The 24,919-nt window shown below is 37.6% G+C and overlaps 1 protein-coding gene across 1 annotated transcript in view; it reads right to left on the reverse strand.

Moving 5' to 3' along the window:
- LOC121910938 (rap1 GTPase-activating protein 2-like) overlaps positions 1 to 24,919 on the reverse strand; it is a 55,226-nt gene that overhangs the window by 10,174 nt on the left and 20,133 nt on the right. Inside the window, exons 3-11 of the mRNA XM_042432337.1 lie at positions 9,783 to 9,867; positions 9,009 to 9,044; positions 7,068 to 7,100; positions 6,676 to 6,903; positions 5,038 to 5,141; positions 4,657 to 4,735; positions 2,015 to 2,068; positions 1,847 to 1,930; positions 922 to 1,022 (exon numbers count right to left, since the gene is read on the reverse strand). Of these exons, the coding sequence (XP_042288271.1) occupies positions 922 to 1,022; positions 1,847 to 1,930; positions 2,015 to 2,068; positions 4,657 to 4,735; positions 5,038 to 5,141; positions 6,676 to 6,903; positions 7,068 to 7,100; positions 9,009 to 9,044; positions 9,783 to 9,867 (804 nt within the window). The remainder of the gene's footprint in view (positions 1 to 921; positions 1,023 to 1,846; positions 1,931 to 2,014; positions 2,069 to 4,656; positions 4,736 to 5,037; positions 5,142 to 6,675; positions 6,904 to 7,067; positions 7,101 to 9,008; positions 9,045 to 9,782; positions 9,868 to 24,919) is intronic.

Here is a 24,919-nt window from a genome sequence, read left to right on the forward strand (position 1 = left end):
GTTTATACCACTCTAACAGATCATATTCATCTTACACTGACAGTAGTTTAGAAAAATGATTTGCATCCCTAAAAAGATAAAGAAATCCTGTCGTTAATTAAGTTACAGCCAATAGACTCTCAGGAAAGGTAACATTTTATTTTACAGGTCCTTTAATTTTATACTTATTACTGGAAAATTTCTGAGTAATTTGCAGGTATTCAGAGTGTAGCTCTGTGTGTCAAACTATACATCAGCATATTAGGTTTTTACTTAAAAACTCTATTGTGAGCAAATTTCTCCTATATTACCAAATGATAAACCTTTCAAAGAAATGCACAGCAGCTGCTTTGTATTTTCTGTCAGTTACAGAATTATCAATGGTCTAATTTATTAAGAATTCTTGTAAATTAACAACTATAAAACCAAATATAATGACTAACTAAACCAACTTAACATGTTTTTCTGTTTTTTCTTATATTTTGTACCAAATTGCACCACACTGAATACATACCATAACTGTTACATACCTGCCAATTACCTGGAAATTAGTATAAAATTAAAGGACCTGTAAAATAAAGCATTACCTTAGGAAATACTGAGGTAACCTGTAAGCAGAACATAACTGACATGTGAATCTTGAAACAACCTATTAAATCATTACTTTATTCTTGAAATATTATTACATAACTCTCGAATTCTCAGATTATTATTATTTTCTAAAAGTGGCCCTAATACTCCAAATGTGAGTAATAATCCCATTTCATCCAGTGAAAGAATTTCTCTGAAGACTAGCTTTTGGACTTGCATCCATACAATCCTAAATAAGACATCAACAATAAACAGGCTGAATATGTGGACAGAGATATGAAGGCCTGGTCACTCTCCTTCCAACATGACAGAATTACAGTATAAAAATCTACATGTTCACAGTTTTCTCACCCTTTGAAGTCCTGCAGCTCCACCGTGTCTCCCAGCAGCTGCAGGAACTCTGTGAAGGCCGATGTCTCCTCGTTGTTCCTGAACAGCTCCTCCTCAGACACCTGACAAACAGGTGACCACACAATCAGATCACAACATACGATCAGAACTCGCTCACGTCACTTAAGCCACAACCATCCACACGGGTCTGAACCTTTCTGACTTTTTTCCACAAACTCTCCTGACGTCACAAACTCTTTGTAAATCTCTAGTTTCAGCCTGATGAACGTCACCTGTTCATGAGGAGCTCAACGTTCGTTAAGTTTCCTGAAGCAACCTTCAGCCTCGTGCTGCTGTGGTTTTTATGTTCATCTGACAGCATTCAGTTCAGACTTGTGTCAAAGTGTTGAAAGATTCGAGACTTTTACGTAAAAGTGACTTTGATGTTTATTCAGAGCGAGCGTCAGTTTGCAGAAGTTAGATGCTAAAAAACATCTTTCTAAAGCAAAGCGCTCAGTGACTAATACGAGAGGCGTCATGTGACAGTCAGAGATATTAGAGGAGAATATTACAGCCTGCAGTAGGTGATGTTACACTGTCAACCGCAACACAACATCATGTTGGACAGAAACCTGCACAAAGTATCAGTTCTATATTTTATTTTAATTGATTTCTGTCTTATATTTAAACTGTGCATTCATTCAGACAAAGACTTTATGATTTCAGGACAGACGAGTGTTTTTCTGTCTGTTCATGTCTTGTACGACTCTGATCTCGACAGTTTCATTTGTATTTCAGAGAAAATTCTAAGAAAATCAGTGAATGTGACTCCTGTAAATCACTGGGATGTGCCTCCTCTTGCTTGAGGCTGTATTTGTGCACTCTGACAAAAGTTGATTGCAAAGAGTCATGGATGGACTAAATGGTGTAAAGAGTCAGTTGGTACCTGTCCAAATCGCTGGTAAATGACTCCAAACTTGAAGGTGTTGTTCACCTCGTGCTCGTCGTAGTTTACAATCAGCTGAGACGCCTGAAGACAGAAACACATGCAGGGTTCGATAAAAACAGAAACACATGAACTCTTCTGACTGTCAGTAGAACAACTGAAGCTCACCTTCGGGTAGAGGACGGGACTGAAACGCAGACCTGCTGCTTCATCACACAGCAGCTTCAGGATGACAGACACACACACAAAAAAACACAAAATTATTGGAAAGATGTTTGAATTTATAAGGAAATAAACAACTGTAAGGTGAGAGTGTCAGAGCAGCACAGAGAAGGAGGCGTTACGTTGACTTCAATGTTTGGATCTATTATCTAGTGAACGATCTCTGACCTGTATTATATCTATACTCCACTGTATTATATCAATATTCCACTGTATTATATCAATATTCTACTGTATAATAACAATATTCCACTGTATTATATCTATATTCTACTGTATTATATCTATACTCCACTGTATTATATCAATATTCCACTGTATTATATCTATACTCCACTGTATTATATCTATACTCCACTGTATTATATCTATATTCCACTGTATTATATCAATATTCCACTGTATTATATCTATAATTCACTGTATTATATCTATATTCCATTGTATTATATCTATATTCCACTGTATTATATCAATATTCCACTGTATTATATCTATACTCCACTGTATTATATCTATATTCCACTGTATTATATCTATATTCCACTGTATTATATCAATATTCCACTGTATTATATCTATAATTCACTGTATTATATCAATATTCCATTGTATTATATCTATACTCCACTGTATTATATCAATATTCCACTGTATTATATTAATATTCCACTGTATTATATCTATACTCCACTGTATTATATCTATATTCCACTGTATTATATCAATATTCCACTGTATTATATCTATACTCCACTGTATTATATCTATATTCCACTGTATTATATCAATATTCCACTGTATTATATCTATAATTCACTGTATTATATCAATATTCTACTGTATAATAACAATATTCCACTGTATTATATCTATACTCCACTGTATTATATCTATATTCCACTGTATTATATCAATATTCCACTGTATTATATCTATAATTCACTGTATTATATCTATACTCCACTGTATTATATCAATATTCCACTGTATTATATCTATACTCCACTGTATTATATCTATATTCCACTGTATTATATCAATATTCCACTGTATTATATCTATACTCCACTGTATTATATCAATATTCCACTGTATTATATCTATAATTCACTGTATTATATCAATATTCCACTGTATTATATCTATATTCCACTGTATTATATCTATAATTCACTGTATTATATCAATATTCCACTGTATTATATCTATATTCCACTGTATTATATCTATAATTCACTGTATTATATCTATATTCCACTGTATTATATCAATATTCCACTGTATTATATCAATATTCCACTGTATTATATCTATAATTCACTGTATTATATCAATATTCCACTGTATTATATCTATAATTCACTGTATTATATCTATATTCCACTGTATTATATCAATATTCCACTGTATTATATCTATATTCCACTGTATTATATCAATATTCCACTGTATTATATCAATATTCCACTGTATTATATCTATAATTCACTGTATTATATCAATATTCCACTGTATTATATCAATATTCCACTGTATTACATCTATAATTCACTGTATTATATCAATATTCCACTGTATTATATCTATAATTCACTGTATTATATCAATATTCCACTGTATTATATCAATATTCCACTGTATTATATCTATAATTCACTGTATTATATCAATATTCCACTGTATTATATCTATAATTCACTGTATTATATCTATATTCCACTGTATTATATCTATATTCCATTGTATTATATCTATAATTCACTGTATTATATCAATATTCCACTGTATTATATCTATATTCCATTGTATTATATCTATAATTCACTGTATTATATCAATATTCCACTGTATTATATCTATATTCCATTGTATTATATCTATAATTCACTGTATTATATCAATATTCCACTGTATTATATCTATATTCCATTGTATTATATCTATATTCCACTGTATTATATCAATATTCCACTGTATTACATCTATAATTCACTGTATTATATCAATATTCCACTGTATTATATCTATAATTCACTGTATTATATCAATATTCCACTGTATTATATCAATATTCCACTGTATTATATCTATAATTCACTGTATTATATCAATATTCCACCGTATTATATCTATAATTCACTGTATTATATCTATATTCCACTGTATTATATCTATATTCCACTGTATTATATCTATATTCCATTGTATTATATCTATAATTCACTGTATTATATCAATATTCTACTGTATTATATCTATATTCCACTGTATTATAACAATATTCCATTGTATTATATCAATATTCCACACTCCACTGTGGACATGAACACAAACTGACTGAAGATGAAATTCTAGACATGACTGAATTAAACGAGTGTAGTTTATAGTCCTCACTACTGTAGAAATGCAAACTTCATGTATGTTTTATATTTATAATGTTCTGAGGATGAAATCTCACAGTGTGGGGACTCTCCTCCTTCTGATCCTAACCAGGTAACCACTGATTTTACACTGTTGGAGTTTAGATGGTAAAAGTGTTTCAGTTGTCCTGATATGTTTTATATTTGTGTTTTCTGTGTTTGTACCTTAGCGAGTTCAGGTACACTGGGGATGTCCGGCAGCTCTGTCAGTGACAGTCTGTGATAGACGCTCTTCACCCGAGACCTACAGAGACAGAAGACCAACCTCAGACCAGAGTCAAACAAAGAAATAATGTGAAATACAATACACATCATTGTTTGTATTATTACTTTTTATGTGTGCATTTACTGTTTCATAATTAAATGAAAAACATGTCAAAAGAGAAATCTTTGAATCATCAGCTTTGATCTGCATTCTGAGTGGTTTTGAGATATTGAATTTTTACATTCTAGTTATTAAAACTGTCATACAGTATACTTCGCTTTTATTGGTCAAAATAAATAAATAAATATATAATGATGGCAGCCGTGAACACAGGCGTGTACCTGATGATGACATGGAGGAACTCCTGCTCCTTCTCTTCTTCATGTCTGACAGACAGCAGCAGGTTTCCCAGACTGCTGGCCGAGCAGGAGAAGTTTAAATGCTCCTGAATGACAGAGAGAGAGAGAGGTCAAAGGTCACAGTGGTGCCTCTAATCCATTCAAACCAGAAACTTTTACTTTCTGATGACCTGAATCAAAAAAGCCTGCACTTGTACTCACTTCATCAGCTAAAATTCATACAGACAAACAGAACAGAGACCAAATAAATACATAAACATAACCTGGAAAAAAACAACCAATCAGACGGCTTCTGTACAAACTAATCAATGAGCTCTTTAAATGATAACAAACCCCCCAAACTCAGCTGATCCAACTGCAAACAACAAAGGTTTATTACAAAAATAATCTTGAAAGAATAAACTGTGGGTTCAAATAATTCAATATACAAGAATGAACCAAATTATGGAAGATTTAAAATGCAAAAATATAAACAAATCAAACCATAAAATAAAGTAAAATATACAGTTATCTGTATTTTCTTTTTATGAACTGTATGTATTAACTGTGTCATAATCAAATAGAGAACATACATTAAAACTATAATTATTTAGATTTTTTCTTTTACAACTGAAAAAATTGTTTTAAGCTTTTATGCAATGTTAATACAATGTTCTTAAGTTTTTAAGAGCTGTTATCTGTTATTTTTATGCTTTATATAATATGAACAGCATTGAGGAATAACTAGTTACATGTAACAGAGTTATGATTAAATTAAATTATAAAATTAATGTAATTGTAATCTGTTACAGTTACTGAGAAAATATATGTAATTAAATTAGAGTTACTAATCAAAATGTTGGTGATTACAAAGCAGTTACATCCTAATATATTCTTTACAGTAAAAATCTTATATGTTTAACATTCAGTCTGTTGCTTTGCAGGAACGTCTAGACAGACTCAGGTCATCTGGCCGTATGTGATGTTTTTGATTGGTTCCCCTGTTTGTTGTTTGTTGTTTGTCTGCAGGCAGTTTGTTGTTTGTTCAAGTTATTTAGAAAAACGATTTTTTAATAAAAGTTTGACTTTTCAGCTTTATTGCCCAGTTTAAAACATTTGTTAGAAGAGTAATTAAATGTAATAAGTTACATTACAATGATGAAGTAATTAAAAGTTACATTACTTATTAAATTTTTAACACTAACTAGTAATCTGTTACTTATTATATACATTTGAAAAATAACTTTCCCAACACTGAATATGAAATATTACAGTCAGTAATAATATTTGGGTTCCCTTAAAGAAAAGGTTGGAAACTGTTGTTATAAACCATTAAATAACTGTTTATAGACTGGTTATAAATTATAAATAGAAAGACTTACTTATAAATAAATAAAATATAAGCTGCTGTTTGTCTTCATAAACTCTACCTGATGAAGGTTTGAGGACTGAAACGTTGTAAATAAAGTTTGTTACCTGAATATCTCCAAAAAGATCAATAACTGCCACAGTCTCAGAGGATCATAAATAAATAAAATCATAAATCATATCAACAGTTCAATCTTCATTCTCCATCCAGGTGTATTAAACTGCAGGTAACCATAGCAACAGTCAGGATGCTGCAGGACTGACAAATCTCACCCTGCCCAAGAAGTGCTTCCTGTACGCCCGTGCAGCCTCGTTGATCTCCTCCAGACGGTACCCATAATCCCCTGCAGGCGTGTCCTCCTCCTCCTGCTCCTCTTCCCCCCTGATCTCCAGGGAGGAGGGAGGAGGAGCGGGAGGAGGAGGAGCCTCAGGATCCTCAATCCAGTAACCTCCAAACTCAGGTAGGATGACCTGAGGGTACGGCCCGCCTCGCTCCAACACCTGCACGCACACGTAAAAGACACACGTGAAGCTTTTAACCACATCGCTGAACATCATAACGTCATCAGAGTTTGATCATTTCTGGATCTTTGTGTGTAAAACGAGCAGGATGAAGATCTGAGCTCATTTACAAGAAACAGACATGAAGATAAAGTCGGTCTCACCTCCTGAATCCTCGGATAAGGAATGTAGTCGTCCTGTTAGAGAGAGACAGAGCAGTTACACACATGACAGAATAAACATGTATGTACACACACACACACACACACACACACACACATACACATACACATACAGGTGAATACACAACATGAGTGATGATGATGAACATGACAGTTGTTGTTTATATCTGTTACATACAGATACAAGAAGAAGAACTCAGACCTGCTGCACATTAATGTTAAAATACTCAGTTACAAGTAAAAGTTCTGCGTTCAAAACCGACTGAAAACTAAATGAATGTTTAATTTTTCACTTCCAGAATAGACGAACCAAAACATCGTCTGCTGTCTCACATCTCACATTATGTTGTTTTCTTCAGAGAGTTTTTGCATCTGATTGCTGAGAGAATATTTATAAATGAATTTGAAATTAGCTTCTTTAATTTTATTGCTAGTAAACGGAAACAAACTCACGCCAACGTCTTTCCCCCAAACTCTTAACAAAGGTTCATAAGATTCAAGACACGCAGTGGCTCATAAAACAGATCAAAGTCAGTTTATATTCATAAATGGAGCCAAGAATAAACGGACGCATTACTAACGAGATTTAAATCAGTGAATCAATTTACTGAGACTTTGGATTAGTTAGTTAAATCACTGTTGGCCTTTTTATCATTAAAGCATTGATGTATTAATGCAAAAATGTGAACTTTGTGAATTTGTTAAGCACTTTGAGCTGCATTTCGTTAATAAAACACACCTTATAAATAAAGTTTACTATTATTATTATTTCTTAAACGCTGCTTTAAGACACTGATGACTTTCTTTCTTCTTTTAGCGGTGAACGTATGAATGAAACAGTCCAGTGTTTCCTTTTCATGCGCCTCTCAGATAAAAGTTAACACCAACAAATCACCATCCAAAAGTCACCAAATTAACATATTTTAAGGGTTTAAAATGCTCATAATAGAGTTAAATATTATGGTTCCACTGTTGTCACTGTATGAAAACTAAAACACAGCTCTGTAATATCAATAAAGTTCCTGGTTAACAGAGTTTAAGACAGAACTTGAACTTGTATAAAGACTCGACATGTTTCCGTTCAGAAGCTGTTAAATCTGATAAATACACAGATACCATCAAACTGAAATAAAACTCTTGAGATCTGATTCACAAGATGGTACGAATGTGAAGCATGAGATGAAATAAAAAAAGGCTGATGGACATGAGGACGGACAGATGGACCGACGTGCCTTCTGTCTCTGAGGGATCGTCTTCATCTCAGCAGCTTCTGGCACCTGCTGCATCGGTCGGGAAGAGACGACAGCGTTAAAGCTCTTCCTTCAGTCGAAAACCACAGAAGAAGAGTCCGCTCGCTTCCTTCTTTATTTCTGGTTAAAGGTGCTTTATGTAACATACTGCAAAGCTTCCTACTGTTTGATTTGACCAACAGGCTTCATTTATTTTTTACAGCATATTTCTAAATATAATTTCATAATGTTGGCATCATATTTTTGCATATATAACCTTATAAAGTTATTAATGTATAAACATATATGATATCTGCACAGATGTAACAACAACACGTCATCATAGTTTCTACTTTGCAGCTCTGAATGTTGTAAAGCAGCGACGTCGTGATCTCTCCTGAGTCTTCCTCTTCCTCCTGAGAGTCAGTGTGCTTCATAAACGAGTCTCAGTCTGACTCTGAGGACTCGGAGTATCTTTAGTCCTACTTTCAGTGTGATTCCCGCGAGTGTATTTATCAAACAGCTCAACGGAAACAGTTATTCTGCTCGAAGCTGCATGAATATTGAATGAATGCAGCTTCTGTTGTTTTCTGTTGAAAAGAGAAACTTTCGTTGTCAAACGTATTAATGTGGCCTGTTGATTGGTTTCACAGCAGGAAAAACACAGATTACAAACATCAGATTAAATTCTTACCTCCATCTTTTCCATCATGTCAAAGAAATGAGCCGACTGCAGAGAGAGATGAGCGTTAATGTGTTAAGAGTTTCAGGAAACATTTTAATGTTTATGTTTTCAAATAAAAGCTGATATTTAATTAATAAACGACAGCACAAATAAATGACGACATTATAATTGTCTGTACTATAATGTCTCACATTGTAAATTCAGCATAATGTTCATTTCTAGTCGCTTCTACTTTGCAGTTTTTTCAATCGCTGTTAAGCTGCTGTCAATGAAACTCAACATTTCCTGCAAATGTTTCATTAGATAATTAAACCAGAAATGCTTTAAGCTTTAAGCATTAAACATAATACCCTGCAAGCTGCTGGTAGACAATAATCAAATATTTATTCACGATGAAAACAAGACTAAAAGTAACTTTGAAAACGAGAACTATGACGACATGTTTTACATCAAATGGACCAATTAACTAATGAGTGTTTAATGGAGCTGCAGCATCTGTAGAATCAAACACTGTTGCTCCTGATTGGTCAAACAGTCTCCTCCAGCAGCCAATCATATCTCTTGTTCAGAAGTTGTTCAAGTTTCGCTGATGTTTGCTTAACAGCGATCAAAAAAACGGCAAAGTAGCGGAAACTTTATACTGAATTCATCAAGACAACATGTAAACATGGAGGAAGTGACGAGCAGAAAACAAATAATATAGAATATTAAACAGGAGAAATTAGAAATAAAAGGCCTGATTTGAAGTCCTCACTAGTACAGAGAGACATTAGTGTGTTTTACCTTCATGGTGGGGGGGGCGGTGCGGGGGGGAGAGGGGGGGCAGTCAGCGTCAGAAACATTGGAGATGCTCAGGAGCTCCTGTTTGCTGGAGAAACGGCAAAAATAATCGTCAATAACAATTAATCATCAGTTATTCAACAGACGAAGGACGTCAGTGTGAAACTGGTTCTTTAGTTGTTTTAGTGACTCAGAATGAAACTTGAGGATTTAAACAGTATTTGATGACTATAATTCTGCTACTAACAATTATTTTCATTATTTCTTGATTTATCGTTTAGTCTATAAAATATTAGAAAATGTCCGTTACAGTTTCCACCACAAGGCGACATCAACAACTGACTTATTTCTCCTGAACAACACTTGAAAACATTTACTTTTGTCATTCAGCAGAAGCTTTTATTCAAAGCCTCTTACAAGCGAAACGAGACGATCAAACGTCGGAGGACAAAGACTCAGATACAAATTCTCGAGTAGCTGACGAGGTACAAATGTGACGAGAAAGAGAAGCTGGACAGAAGGTTTCAAACCTCAAAATTAAAAAAACAGAAAAACAGATATTGAGGAGCTGGAAGTAGAAGTAGACATTTTAATGTGGAATAATTACATATTATAGCTTTAAGTTGCCTTTATTATTAGACTGTATTCATTGTGTTTCTGGGTCTTTGGTTTTCTGTTTTTTCCTCCTGTGTTCTCAGCCTGTTTTTCCCTCCACACCTGCCCCTTTTCCCAGTGTTGCTCCCAGCCAATCAGCTTCTTTCCTGCTCTCCTGTTTCATCTCCTCATTAACCTCACTGGAGTTTCTCCTCCCATCTCCCCACCTGCACCTCATCTCCTCATTAGTTCACGGAGTATCTCAGCTCTGTTTCCAGTTCAGTCTTTGTTGGATCTTTTGTTCTGTGCTCAGTTTTGCTTTGAGCCTCAAATAAAGAAGTTATTCTTCAGTCTCCTGTGTTTGGGTCCACTATCAAAATAGTTGTCATTGCAGTTCTATTCTTAATCAATAAGCCAATTTGGGGTTTGTGCATCTTTGGTCAGAGCCCCAAAAACCTCTCACCTGACATGAAAATCTTCCTGTGTCTGCATGACGCCCCAAATATCACCTTTATCACACTGTAATAATAAAATACAAAACACCTGTGTGTGTGTGTGTGTGTGTGTGTGTGTGTGTGTGTGTGTGTGTGTGTGTGTGTGTGTGTGTGTGTGTGTGTGTGTCCTGATTTATCTGAGCGCCACACATCATCATTATGTTTGTCACAGACGAGCGATGAATGTGTCCCTAAAGATGGAGCTGCAATCTGTCAGGAGCCTCCACAGACTAAACCGTGGATGACTTCATACACACACACACACACACAGAGAGCCAGACCACCAACCAGCCACAAGACCAATCATTTCCTTCGCCCTCAGGCTGCTAACACTGCACGGTTGCCATGGTTTCCTCAGGTGTCCAAAAAAGAAGATGTTGACCTGGATCAAACTGAGCGTCATCAGTCAGCTGTCAGACCACCGGCAGACGGGGGTTTAGAGGATTTGTGTTTTTCCACTCAGACTTTAATATCGATCAGATGTGGATTTAGAGTCTGGATTTTAACACCCGGACTGACTGACGACTCAGATTTGAATATTGTCGACTCAAACGTGGAAACTGCTGACTCGTACCGGAATATCACTGCCTCCAGATTCATTTATATCTTCCACCAAGGTCAACATGTGTGTGTGTTCACATGTAAACACGTACAGAATGGCTGGTAATACAGGGATCAACCTCCTTCAGTGTCTGGTCCAACGTGTACCTACATAGGATCCAACATCGGCTTTCGTATTAATACGTCAAATTTGTACGTCTTAAGGCCTTTAAAATTGGGTGCTACCACGTTGGGCTTAAATAACATTAACATCTGCATCCTCAGCCACCAGAGTTCAAAACTACCTGCACAAATGGACTGTCCCAAATACTAAATAACAGTTGCTTGTAAGACAAGTGATACATACGTAGCCAAGAGCGCACATGACCACAACGTAGACCGACGTCAAAAAGGTAGTCGGTATGTTGACGCCGACCGACAGCATGGAAGCCTTAAGACATTCAAAATGGACGTGTTAACAGGGTGTTTTCTGTCTCTAAGACGTTTAGGTCCGAACCATACATGCTGGTGGTGTAAACACGTTTCCATGGTTACGTGTAGGTACCATTCAGTGTGAGTTAGGCTACCTTCAGCAGAGCATTTTGTTGAGTTTAACAGAAAATAAAACTGTATTTTCTCTCTGTCGCTGCACACAGAAGACGTCTGGTTCAACTCTCTTCTTCATACTGGCAGGTTTAGGGTTCCTGCCAGTGACTGAATAAAAACTATACAGAGGAACACAATCATTTACCATAAAGGTTTATCTGCTATATATATAAAAACAATAATTAAAAGTATTTTGAAACTAACTCAGATTCACTCAACCAGACAATCATCTAATCTTCAGATACAGGCGTCAAACTTATGGAATTACTTTTCTCAGTCTTCTACCTTTACAGCAGATTTTTATAATCTTATTTGTTTAGTTTTTCTTGTATATTTATGTATGTACTATATATTATTTAGGTAGATGTGATCAATAAGCTAAATAGACTTTTTTGCTCTAACTGCACATTAATTTATTTTCTTCTTGTTTGTGTGTATTTGTTGTATTTTGGATCAAACATTCACAACATTTTCTTTTGACCATTGTTTTTTTTGGAAATGCAGTTTAAATTTAGTGTCACAGTTGGATGAAAGCCTGACTACAGAGACCACCTACAGTCTGTTCATCCCTCTCACACCTGGACTCATGTGACTATAACGACTGTCACATGACTAACGAACTACATGTGACCTCAACGACCCTTCAGAGGTTTAAATACCTGCGACTGTCCATCATGAAGCCTTCAAGAATCTACAAGTCCTGGATACTTCTGGATTTACTATGACCTGCAGATACAGTTTCATGTATAGAAGTGTGTTTTGTGATCTGATCTATAATCAGGTTTACATCTAAACACAGTGAATAAATTCAACCAAATGTCCAGAAAGTGGTTTGTTTCCATCCTGCTGCTGTGTGAATATCAGCAGATAAACAGTCGGTGCCATTAAACCGCTGCAGAAGAAGAAGAAACAACGAGATGATGTCATTAAAAAAGCGACAGTCAAAGCTCAAACGATGTAAAATATGATGGAATATGACGTTTCTGTTAGTTTCATGTATTGATGTGAGGAAGGTTACAGTCTCCTCATCATCGCTCCACACAGATCTGATGTTTTCAGCTCTTCAGTGACGTTTAAGTCACATGATTCATGATGTCATCAGACAACAGGAAACACTTTTTAATGTCCAATTAAAATCACATTTAATCATCGTCTTTGCAGTATAGAAGAAAAAAGTTCTTTAGGGAAAAGTCAGAAATGTGTCGGTGTCTGTGTTTGATTGACAGCAGCTGGAGGGGCGTGTTGGTGTCTGTGTTTGATTGACAGCAGCTGGAGGGGCGTGTTGGTGTCTGTGTTTGATTGACAGCAGCTGGAGGGGCGTGTTGGTGTCTGTGTTTGATTGATAGTAGCTGGAGGGGCGTGTTGGTGTCTGTGTTTGATTGATAGTAGCTGGAGGGGCGTGTTGGTGTCTGTGTTTGATTGATAGTAGCTGGAGGGGCGTGTTGGTGTCTGTGTTTGATTGATAGTAGCTGGAGGGGCGTGTCGGTGTCTGTGTTTGATTGACAGCAGCTGGAGGGGCGTGTCGGTGTCTGTGTTTGATTGACAGCAGCTGGAGGGGCGTGTTGGTGTCTGTGTTTGATTGATAGTAGCTGGAGGGGCGTGTTGGTGTCTGTGTTTGATTGATAGTAGCTGGAGGGGCGTGTCGGTGTCTGTGTTTGATTGATAGTAGCTGGAGGGGCGTGTTGGTGTCTGTGATTGATTGATAGTAGCTGGAGGGGCGTGTCGGTGTCTGTGTTTGATGGGGGGGGGCGTGTCGGTGTCTGTGTTTGATTGCCAGCAGCTGGCAGGCTAGCTGTGTCACACTGTAACACAGGTAGCTTGTGTTGGTTTCACAAACTAAACAAACGACTGTAGCTACGCGTCATGGACAGACTGCGTGTCTTTAACAGGGATTTTGAGCATCTAACGGGTCCAAAGTGACATTTGCAGGTATGTTTTCATGCTGTTTAATGTGCTGCAGCTGAGCAGCTAATTAGCATCTAGCTGCTACCTGACGTTAGCGGTGCACTTTTCCCCGGTGAATGTTTGACAACAGGAAACTCTTTTAACACATATTGAATTTCTGGCGTTTCCACTTTGAAACAGGAGAAGTTGACTTCAACGACTCCATTTTGAGCTTGATGACATTAAAGACTTGGAACTCAACATTTGGTGACTCACTGATTCTGTCACATCCTGAAACGTCTTTGGGGATTGAAGACCACCGCCGGTGTCCGCTCAATTAAAACACCTTTCTGCAGAGGAGCCACCGAGTCGATGTTCATTTCCTGCTGAGCGGAGTGACATTTATCCTGTGATCCCTGCAGGATGATGAGGTGTCAGGCGAGGTTGTGATCAGACATGTCAGACCTCCTCCTGAGGTGTCGGGACGTCACAACTGTTCTGCAGCAAATTTAAATCTTCGGGACGTGAAGTATATACATAAAGCTCTATGTGAACGTCACCTGCTGGACAGTGATTTTAATGTGACTCATTGTTCAGTAATAATTACAGACTGTCTTTAACTCGCTGCTCCTCCTGTCATTGTGTTTTAAAGTTGATCTCTGAGTTGTTTCCTTCTGCTGCGTTTTATCAGCTCTACTGTGTGTTTGAACCAATCAGAGTGAGACTCCATAAAAACTGATGAGATCAGCTGCAGGTGCTGCTGTTCTCCTTCAGACGTGTTTTTACATTTTGTCAAATTTATTCTCCAAAGATTACAACTTTAGACTTTTTTTCTCCAAATATTAAGACTTGTCTCCATTAAAAGTCAAGCGAATCAGCTGTTAGCAGCTTCTGTCTGCAGCGTAACATGACAACTATCACTGAAGCCTCTTTGTTCTCTGGTCTCTAAGTGTATTTATGGAGGTTTGTTGGTGATGGACGTCAGAGATAATGATATCCTCAGGAAGTGTAAGTCACACTGAATGATAACATGTGTCTCGTGTCTGTGTTCAGATTTGACTCCCTGATGGATTCTTTTTGACTCAGTTTTTGACTTTTTGTCTTCGTCCAGAACCATGAGCTCAGATATTTAATCCTCCTGCTGTGATGTTCATCCTGTGTGAGTGTCTGCTGTTTATTGTACAGTGAGTTTATCGACATTATTACTGTAACAGCTGAGACTGAACCAGACAAGAAATGTGCCACAAATGTAAAACTAGAGCAGCAGAGACAGAGATGATTCTCGGAGGGTTCGTCACCTTTCACATTTGACTCATTAATATAAAAGGTCTCGATTAGCAGAGCTTTAAACAGTAAAAACACAAGATGAAAGTGAATGAAAAAGTACAATACATCCTCTTTTGTGTGTAGTTTTGTTAAAATGAATTAATTCTCACTTCCTTCCTCCTCCTCCTCCTCCTCCTCCTCCTCTTGTAGTGTCCCTTATGAATCCAAATTAATTTCACCAAACTGACATTTCCACAGAAAAGAGATAAAATGGGAACAGCCAGAGGGCAGCGGCCGAGCAGGGAGGTTAATGACCTTGTATGTGTGTGTGTGTGTGTATGTGTGTGTGTGTGTGTGTGTGTGTGTGTGAATGTGTGAAGGCAGAGAGACCAACAGTGAAGGATGTTGTATAAAAACCTGACAGAAAACATGAAAGAGAGAAAGATTTTATATGTAGAATTGTGAAGCAGTTTACAGTATTAACGTTGTTTTAATGAGTATTAATGTAACATAAATGAAACCTTCCCGACTTTCTCAGTTCTCTGTATCAGCCTGATGTCTATGTGAACGGCTCGGGACGGATTTTCAGCAAAAATCCAACTGACGTTTTTGTTTGCTGTCTCGCCTCTCTCCCGCTGACGTCAACAAACAACCGGCATAACGACACAACAACACAACAAAAACAGAGCTATCTGACCCGAAACACCCTGCAGATATTAGCTCTGCAGCTAATGAAACAGCTAGCTGCCTCCATCAACCACTACATATTTCACAATAAAAATGCGTTTAGAGCGTTTAGAGTCTTCGCAAAGCGTTTACAGAGCATTTAGAGTGTTCACAGAGCGTCTACAGAGAATTTAGAGCATTCACAGAACATTTAGAGCGTCTACAGAGTGTTTACAGAGCATTTAGTGTTCAGAGCGTCTACAGAGAATTTAGAGCATTCACAGAACATTTAGAGCGTCTACAGAGTGTTTACAGAACATTTAGAGTCTTCGTAGAGTGTTTACAGAACATTTAGAGTCTTCGCAGAGCATTTACAGAGCATTTAGAGCATTCATAGAGCGTTTACAGAGAATTTAGAGCATTCGCAGAGCGTTTACAGAACATTTAGAGTCTTCGCAGAGCGTTTACAGAGAATTTAGAGCATTCGCAGAGTGTTTACAGAACATTTAGAGTCTTCGTAGAGCGTTTACAGAACATTTAGAGTCTTCGTAGAGCGTTTACAGAACATTTAGAGCATTCGCAGAGTGTTTACAGAACATTTAGAGTCTTCGTAGAGCGTTTACAGAACATTTAGAGCATTCGCAGAGCGTTTACAGAACATTTAGAGTCTTCGCAGAGCGTTTACAGAGAATTTAGAGCATTCGCAGAGCATTTACAGAACATTTAGAGTCTTCGCAGAGCGTTTACAGAGAATTTAGAGCATTCGCAGAGCGTTTACAGAACATTTAGAGTCTTTGTAGATGTTTACAGAACATTTAGAGTCTTCGTAGAGCGTTTACAGAACATTTAGAGCATTCGCAGAGCGTTTACAGAACATTTAGAGTCTTCGCAGAGCGTTTACAAAGCATTTAGAGTCTTCGCAGAGCGTTTACAGAGAATTTAGCGCATTCGCAGAGCGTTTACAGAACATTTAGAGTCTTCGTAGAGCGTTTACAAAACATTTAGAGTCTTCGCAGAGCGTTTACAAAGCATTTAGAGTCTTCGCAGAGCGTTTACAGAGAATTTAGCGCATTCGCAGAGCGTTTACAGAACATTTAGAGTCTTCGTAGAGCGTTTACAAAACATTTAGAGCATTCGCAGAGCGTTTACAGAACATTTAGAGTCTTTGTAGAGCGTTTACAGAACATTTAGAGCATTCGCAGAGCGTTTACAGAACATTTAGAGTCTTCGCAGAGCGTTTACAGAACATGAAGAGCATTCGCAGAGCGTTTACAGAACATTTAGAGTCTTCGCAGAGCGTTTACAGAACATTTAGAGTCTTCGCAGAGCATTTACAGAGAATTTAGAGCATTCGCAGAGCGTTTACAGAACATTTAGAGTCTTTGTAGATGTTTACAGAACATTTAGAGTCTTCGTAGAGCATTTACAGAGAATTTAGAGCATTCGCAGAGCGTTTACAGAACATTTAGAGTCTTTGTAGATGTTTACAGAACATTTAGAGCATTCGCAGAGCGTTTACAGAACATTTAGAGTCTTCGCAGAGCGTTTACAAAGCATTTAGAGTCTTCGCAGAGTGTTTACAGAGAATTTAGCGCATTCGCAGAGCGTTTACAGAACATTTAGAGTCTTCGTAGAGCGTTTACAGAACATTTAGAGTCTTCGCAGAGCGTTTACAAAGCATTTAGAGCATTCGCAGAGCGTTTACAGAACATTTAGAGTCTTTGTAGAGCGTTTACAGAGCATTTAGAGCGTTCGCAGAGCATTTACAGAGCATTTAGAGTCTTCGCAGAGCGTTTACAGAACATTTAGAGTTTTCGCAGAGCGTTTACAGAGCATTTAGAGCAGTTGCAGAGTGTTTACAGAGCATTTAGAGTGTTCACAGAGCGTTTACAGAGCATTTAGAGTCTTCGCAGAGCATTTACAGAGCGTTTACAGAGCATTCACAGTGTTCAGAGCGTCCAGGAACGTAACAAAAAGGTCAAGATGAGAGCAGAGAGGTGTAGACACAAAGACCTGCTGAGAGAGAAAAGGTCACTCAGTGAGGAACTGTCTGTGTTTGGTGTGTGTGTGTGTGTGTGTGCGTGTGTTTGTGTGTGCGTGTCAGATATAAACCTGACAGTGTTACTTCAAAATAAAACCAGTTTCACTTTTAACCGGACTCTCAGCTGTCTCGATATCTGCGCTGACAGCTGCATGTCACAGCTGATAACATCATCTCCAACACACACACACACACACACACACACACACACACACATGTTAACATGATACACTGATGTCAAATACTCCTCCAGGCCATTCCCACAATGCAACACGCCTCTGGAGTCCGTCATCACAAAGTTCATGACACTTTCAGTGACAGAAACAACAGAACTGATGAAAGTCACAAATCCAAAACCTTTGAAATCCTTCTTCTGATTTATTTATTTCAAATTTCAACGTCTCTGACTAACTAAAGTTATAAATATCTAAAAGTCACTGAATCAGTAGAATTAATTAATGTTCACAATAATCTAGTCGATAGTTGTTGTTCTTAATGTTTAATCACCACTGAAAATAGAACATAACTGGTTCTTCTATCTGTTGAAATCACAGTCTGTATATAAAGATGGACGCAGCAGGTGTGACGTCACCGGTTGGTTTCATTGGAGCCGGTTTGAAGCTCAGAGTTTTATCTTCTCCGTTTGGAGCCAGAAACGTCCAGATAAAGAGTGCGGCGTGTTTCCTTTCACGCTCTGGAGACGCGCCCCGCTACCTCGGACCAAAGCTAACGCTAGCTTACTGCGAACACCGAGCGCTGCACACCTGGGCTAACGTTAGCTACTTTAGCTAAACTGTGTTTGTTTTTTGTTTATTATTTCTTTTAAATCATCATTCAAGAATAAAATTGTTTTATAAAACAGTTTTAGGGTTTATTTCTATTAGTAAGCAACAGCATTTTATGTTGATACTGATTTGGCAAAAAACGACATAAAAATGAGGATACATGAAACTAGAAGTGTAACTGAAAGCTTATCCTCACACAAGTACTGTTCTGGTTAGATCAGCCAAATTATGCTACGTACCTGTGTGATGCATCTCGTAAGGTTATAAAAGGTTAACAGGTCATATTTATTGGTGTGTTTACATCGTCAACTACTGTAGATTTATAAAGAGTCATGTAAAAGATTTGATGTATGTATAAAAGGGAAAATTTCAGCTTTTGTTATTGGGGCCAAATATTTTTATTGGAGGGACAGATTTGGCCCATGGGCCACTATTTGCTTACCAGTAGCCTCTGTCATAGCACAAACATGTAAATAACAACCAACAGCTTCACGTCTCGAGTCTGAAGCACCTTAAAGCTGCTCCGACTGACTCCCATTCAAAAAGCCTCAACTTCTCTCTACAAATACTGAGTCAATCCTTGTTTTCATTGAGTCATTCTGGTCTCAGTCTTTAAACTCAGACCCTCTGATAAGTGCGCTGGTGGTCGTTTTGGAAATTATTGCTCCGTTAATAAGATTTGATTTGACTTATTGTAGCTTTGATGTCTGCCGTGTGGGTGTTGATTGACAGCTGTGATTGACAGTTGGCTCCAGGACTTCACTAAGTTTCAGTAAGTCAAGCAACAGGTGACGTCACACTTTTCTACGTCCATCTGGTCTGTGGTAAACAGACGTCGATGCTACAACATGTTGACACCTGAACTGTGACGGATCAGGTCGGTTTGGTTTTGAGGTGAAAGACTCACTAATCTAGTCAAACATCCATCAAACACATTTTCACTGCAAACCTTCTGACTGTGAGTCGTTTATGTAAACAAAATGTGCGCTTATGTCCTGATAACTATCACAAGAAAAAGAGAAAGAGCAGATAGAGTAGGAGGTTTTTTTCTTGGTGGCACAGTTCCAGATTATTTTCCAGCATGTAATGTCATGAAAAATATATTTATAATTTTTTTTTCATCCAGGAGGCCTGCTGTGCTCTGAGGAAACATCAAAGCTGTTCATTAAAATTTTAATTTATCCCTCCAGTTCCTCCACCATAAAGGACACCAAAACTCTTGCTGACAGTTCAATTTAACAGCTGAAATGGTTAGAAGTTAGTTTTTTAGTGAGAATGTTGTCGGTGTTCTAAAATACCGATCATCATTTTCCAAATCATGCATCAGGTTCAGATTTCCTTCCTCGCAGGCAACTGTTGTTTTCACTCTGTTTTTATTAAAATCAAACTGCAGAGACTTGAAACTTGCTGCAGAGATAATAATTGCAGGCAGGATGTGTTTGCAGAGTTCGCTGTCCGAACTGAGGTTGGACGACAATCCTTCTCTAATAAAGTCCAAACCTGAAAGTCCTGATGAGTTTGACAACTTCTATGATGTCAGTGATAACTGAAATATAAATATAATAAAAATAATAACAATAACTGAAAGTATTGTATTTAAGTACAATTATGAGGTATTTCCATGTGATGCTACTTTCTACATTTCAGAGGGAAATATTGTACTTTCTACTCCACTACATTTATTTGACAGCTTTAGTTACTTTTCAGATGAATATTTGACACAATGGATAATATAACAAGCTTTTAAAATACAACACATTGTTAAAGATGAAACCAGTGGTTTCCAACCTTTTTGTCTTTTGACGTCTTACAAAAAGCAGTGTGTAGTCGGGGTCACATTTCACATGTCTATGAGTTGTTAACAGCTCCACCAAATAGTGATTTTTCCCTCTAAACTTCTCACATGCTTTCATTTCAATAAACGTTCAAATGATCCAATATTTCAGCAAAAATCAAAGATTAGAGAAAAAGTCCAAAAACTGAAAACAGATTTGTGTATCAGAACTTTGTTTTTTCTTCTTTCCTCTCCCATTAATCATCTCACCACCCCTCAGATTTATCTGCTGACCCTTTGGAGGGGCCCGACCCCTAGGTTGGGAACCACTGGACTAAACTAGCTAACTGTATATAAAGTAGTGTAAACTAGCTCCACCTCCAGCAGCTACAACAGTAACATGCTGCTCTAACACTGATGCTTCACTATTAATAATCTAATGATGTCATATATAATAATATATCAGTCAGAAATATCTACGTGACACGTCATTGGTAAGCTGTCCAATGAACTGTTATACTACTATAACAGTTCATTGGACAGCTGCTCTCTGGGGAACAGGGACTTTTGTTTCCTTGTGGAACTGATAACTGATAACATATTCAAACTGGGCCGTAGTTTCTGTAGTGATCGGTTCAGTTTTGCATCTCTAATGGACTCGTCTCGTGACGTTTAGCCCTCAAACCTCAAAGACTTATGGGAAATATTCGTGAAACGCTGCTAGAAACATAAATATTGTGTGTTTTTGTTTTAATCTAAACATATGCAGTGAGCCACACAAACATACTGTTGAGAAAGCTTCTGTTCCAAGGCTTTGAGTTTTACTTATTAGCAGGGTTACACATGTTAATGAGGTTTTTAATGAGGTTTTCTTATTTCTGGAGCAGAACCTGGAAGTTCTGGTTTCACTTTGTCTCTCTATGGACCGACAGACCAACATTTCCATCCATAGAGCAGCAACATATTATTTGCAGCTTCTCCAGTTTGGACATTGTAAAGGTGAGAGGGGAAGAGGTTAAACAGTCTGATAAGCACTGTGTTTGAAGCATACTGTTGTCTGCTGTCCCAGTGTGCAGCGGAGGTCACGGTCTGACGGAGACACCAGAACCACATCATCCACAACAAGCAGAGGAAAAAAAAAAACAAACAATCTGGAGGTCAGTTTTATCAGACACTCTGCTCCCTCCGGCTGCACCTCGAGATCCCGTCCATGAAAATCACAAACAGAATCAGTGACAAGGCGGACGACTCAGTCCAAATCCTCATCCGTCCATGAAGCTAATACACAGCGGATTGAATTTGTCACCACGAGCTGACAGAGCAGGACAGAAAAGCCATGAACGATCAAGGATTTGGAAGAATTTCAGTTTGAAAGCAGAGCAGGCTGAAGGGACCAGCTGAGATACCACAAACCCAGAGCGACAAACGCCTCCAACAAACAAATAAACCAGTGAAACTCTGACTAAATATTGAATGTTTCTGTTTGTTTTTAATTCCCTTTATTTAAAGGCTTACAGCAGAATCACTACATGTGTCACTCAGGCTGCCATATATTGTTGTTTTCAGGACAAGTTAGGATGCACATGAGTAGCACTGCACATGCTGCAGGAGACTTTTAATGGAAAAAAACTAACAATGTAAATTGAAATTTTGTAATTGTGTTGTCTTTATGTTTACAAGTGTTTAAACCTCCAGAGTGTTTTTATGTGCAAATTTATAATGTGAATGAAAACAGTTGGATGGAAACACCAGCCGGCTAGCGTGTTAGCAGTTAGCTCACCAGCTACAGTAGTTGACCCACCAGCTGACTACTCAGCCCTGCAGGGTGTCACTACATCACCGAGCTTCTGGGTCTATTTTATGTGGACGAATGACGCTTTGCAGTTTGTCCTCCCAAGAAAAACGACCCAACAGATCTTAATGTCAGTCGCCCAAAAACGACACATAATTACATTTGAGTGACAGCTGCCATCTAGTGGCCGTAATAGTTGTGACACATATATACGTATATATTAGGGATGTACAGAGGGTCCAGTATTTGTATTTGTGTCTGTATTTGTTGAGGCAGCAAAATTATTTGGATTTGTCTTCGAATAAAAGTGGAAAAAAGCTTAAAAATCCTGTTTTTGTTTTTATTACACTTTTAATTTTAGAAAACTAAAGTGTTACAATAAGTGTGTGTCAGTAGTTCAGTTTTATCTCTGGGAGTGATGTCCAAATAAGGAAATGTGTGTCATGTAGCAGGTGGATGTGACGTCACAGCGGAGCAGAGCAGAGACACTGAGATAGTGATGTAACTGACCTGCGCTGGTATTTGACTTGTTTTATTTTTCTTCCCGAAAACAAATAATTTTTAAAATATTTGTGTGAAACAAATATTTGTAAAACAACCCTACTGTCTGTGCTTTGCCGAATAACATTTGTATTCTGGCACACCTCTACTATATATATGTGGACAGACGCGGGTGGATGATCGTCCCCTAACCTTAGACCTGTGGTTATTATTGTTGCCGTGACGATGAAGGTGGTCTAACTTTAAGGAAGTAGTAACTTTAAACCACCACATGTTTCTCTGACCTTAACAAAATGATCATTTTAACCCAAACCATCATCTCTAACCCTAACCAGACCTGAACCACAGCGTTGTTACATCATTAAAACATCATTACTGTTTAACAGTAACACAGACAGATGATGTCATGTCTTCCTGCTGATTACTGTCTCCTAGAAATGACCTTTATATACAACTAAACTGTTTTGCAGTTGCATCGACAAGCGTAATCTCTGCCTGGATTATATTCCCAGGTAACGTTTAGTGGCATGAATGAAGCTACATGTATATGTGTCTCTGCAGTGGGAGGGAGGAGGTTGTAGAACATGTTGAGCTTCAGGTCTCTGGATCTTTCTCTGACCTGAACCAAGTGCTGCCAGAGTCTGAACACAACCACAAACACTTTCATGCTGCTGTAGTTTCTACCAGCTGAGATTTTACTGCGACATCTGAAAACAACCAGGTACGTCGTCTCTGAACGTTTCACTCACACATTCACTACCAACATTTTGCAACTTGCCAAATACGTCGTTTAACATTTTCTCATCATGTTGAGAGAAAATGTAATTCAACAGCATTACGTTTCTAACAAAACATATTTGAACGCCATTTCTAGGAGACACAGTTGGATCAGGGCGCCAATTAGAAAACGCTCCTAATTTGTTGGACTTTGTTGTAACTTTTCAAGACGTTCTTTTATTCTACCGACACACAAACATCACCAGGCGTTTACTGCTCTGTATTAAAATAAATAAATCTGTGTGTTTACTGACTTTTTGGGAAATCTGTGTTTCTGTTTCACCTGCAGACACACACACATTGCTAATTATATTCGTCGGGTGGCAAATGAGTCACTGTCCACAACAACGGCGTAAAAAAAAAAAAAAAGAAAACCGACGACAACATAAACAACAACAACAACGGCAGCAGGAGAGGAGACGCTGCTGGCTTCTGTTTCTAGACAGAAGGACCGTCTGCCCTTTAGCTGCACACACACACACACACACACACACACACACACTCACACACACACACACACACTCACACACTCACAGCATGCTTAATGCATTTTGGGGAAATATGATCTGACTCACATGCAGAGCTGCAAAAATAAAAACAATGATTTGAGAAAGTGGTTTTATGACGAAATTTGTCTGTTTTTAAAAAAGAATTTTAATGCAATTTTTGGTCTATCTATCTATCTATCTATCTATCTATCTATCTATCTATTTATCTATCTATCTATCTATCTATCTATCTATCATAACTCTTTCCTGTCTGCGTTAATATTACGGGCTGATTCAAATTGTTTCAAATGTTTCATGTCAGAATTTGAATGGAATTGATTTATTTTCTTTCATCTTTTATATAGAACAAGAACACATTTTCTTCTCTATTTACCTTCCAGATGTGAAACATGCTGCATATGTTTAATTTTCTGCCTGATAGAGTTCGATTGCTGCAGTCATTTCTCATAGTAGGAGGAGGAGGAGGGGGGGAGGAAACTATTTACAACCAAAACTCAGAGTTCATATTGGCTGATTTAAACATATAAACATACACAACACATATAAACACATCAGATATTCACAGTAGAAAATACAAACATGTAACCTAAATATTACAACAGACACCTGAACGCATCGTCTGTTCATGATGTCACACGAAAACGCATCAACAAATGGATTTCAGTCAAATTTTAAGAAACGGCGCAGCACACACACACACACACAAACACACACACACACACACACACACACACACACACACACACACACACACACACACACACAGATGGAGGATGAGGAGAAATGCCAGACTCACCAGTGGTCGTGCGGCATTGTGGCGTTACCGTCGGTTACTGAGCATCTTGCTCAAATCTAACACACCAGCCCTCCTCTCTCTCTCTCTCTCTCTCTCTCTCTCTCTCTAACGTCAG

The sequence above is a fragment of the Thunnus maccoyii genome, chromosome 13 (assembly GCF_910596095.1).
Source record: "Thunnus maccoyii chromosome 13, fThuMac1.1, whole genome shotgun sequence".
NCBI classification, from domain to species: domain Eukaryota; kingdom Metazoa; phylum Chordata; class Actinopteri; order Scombriformes; family Scombridae; genus Thunnus; species Thunnus maccoyii.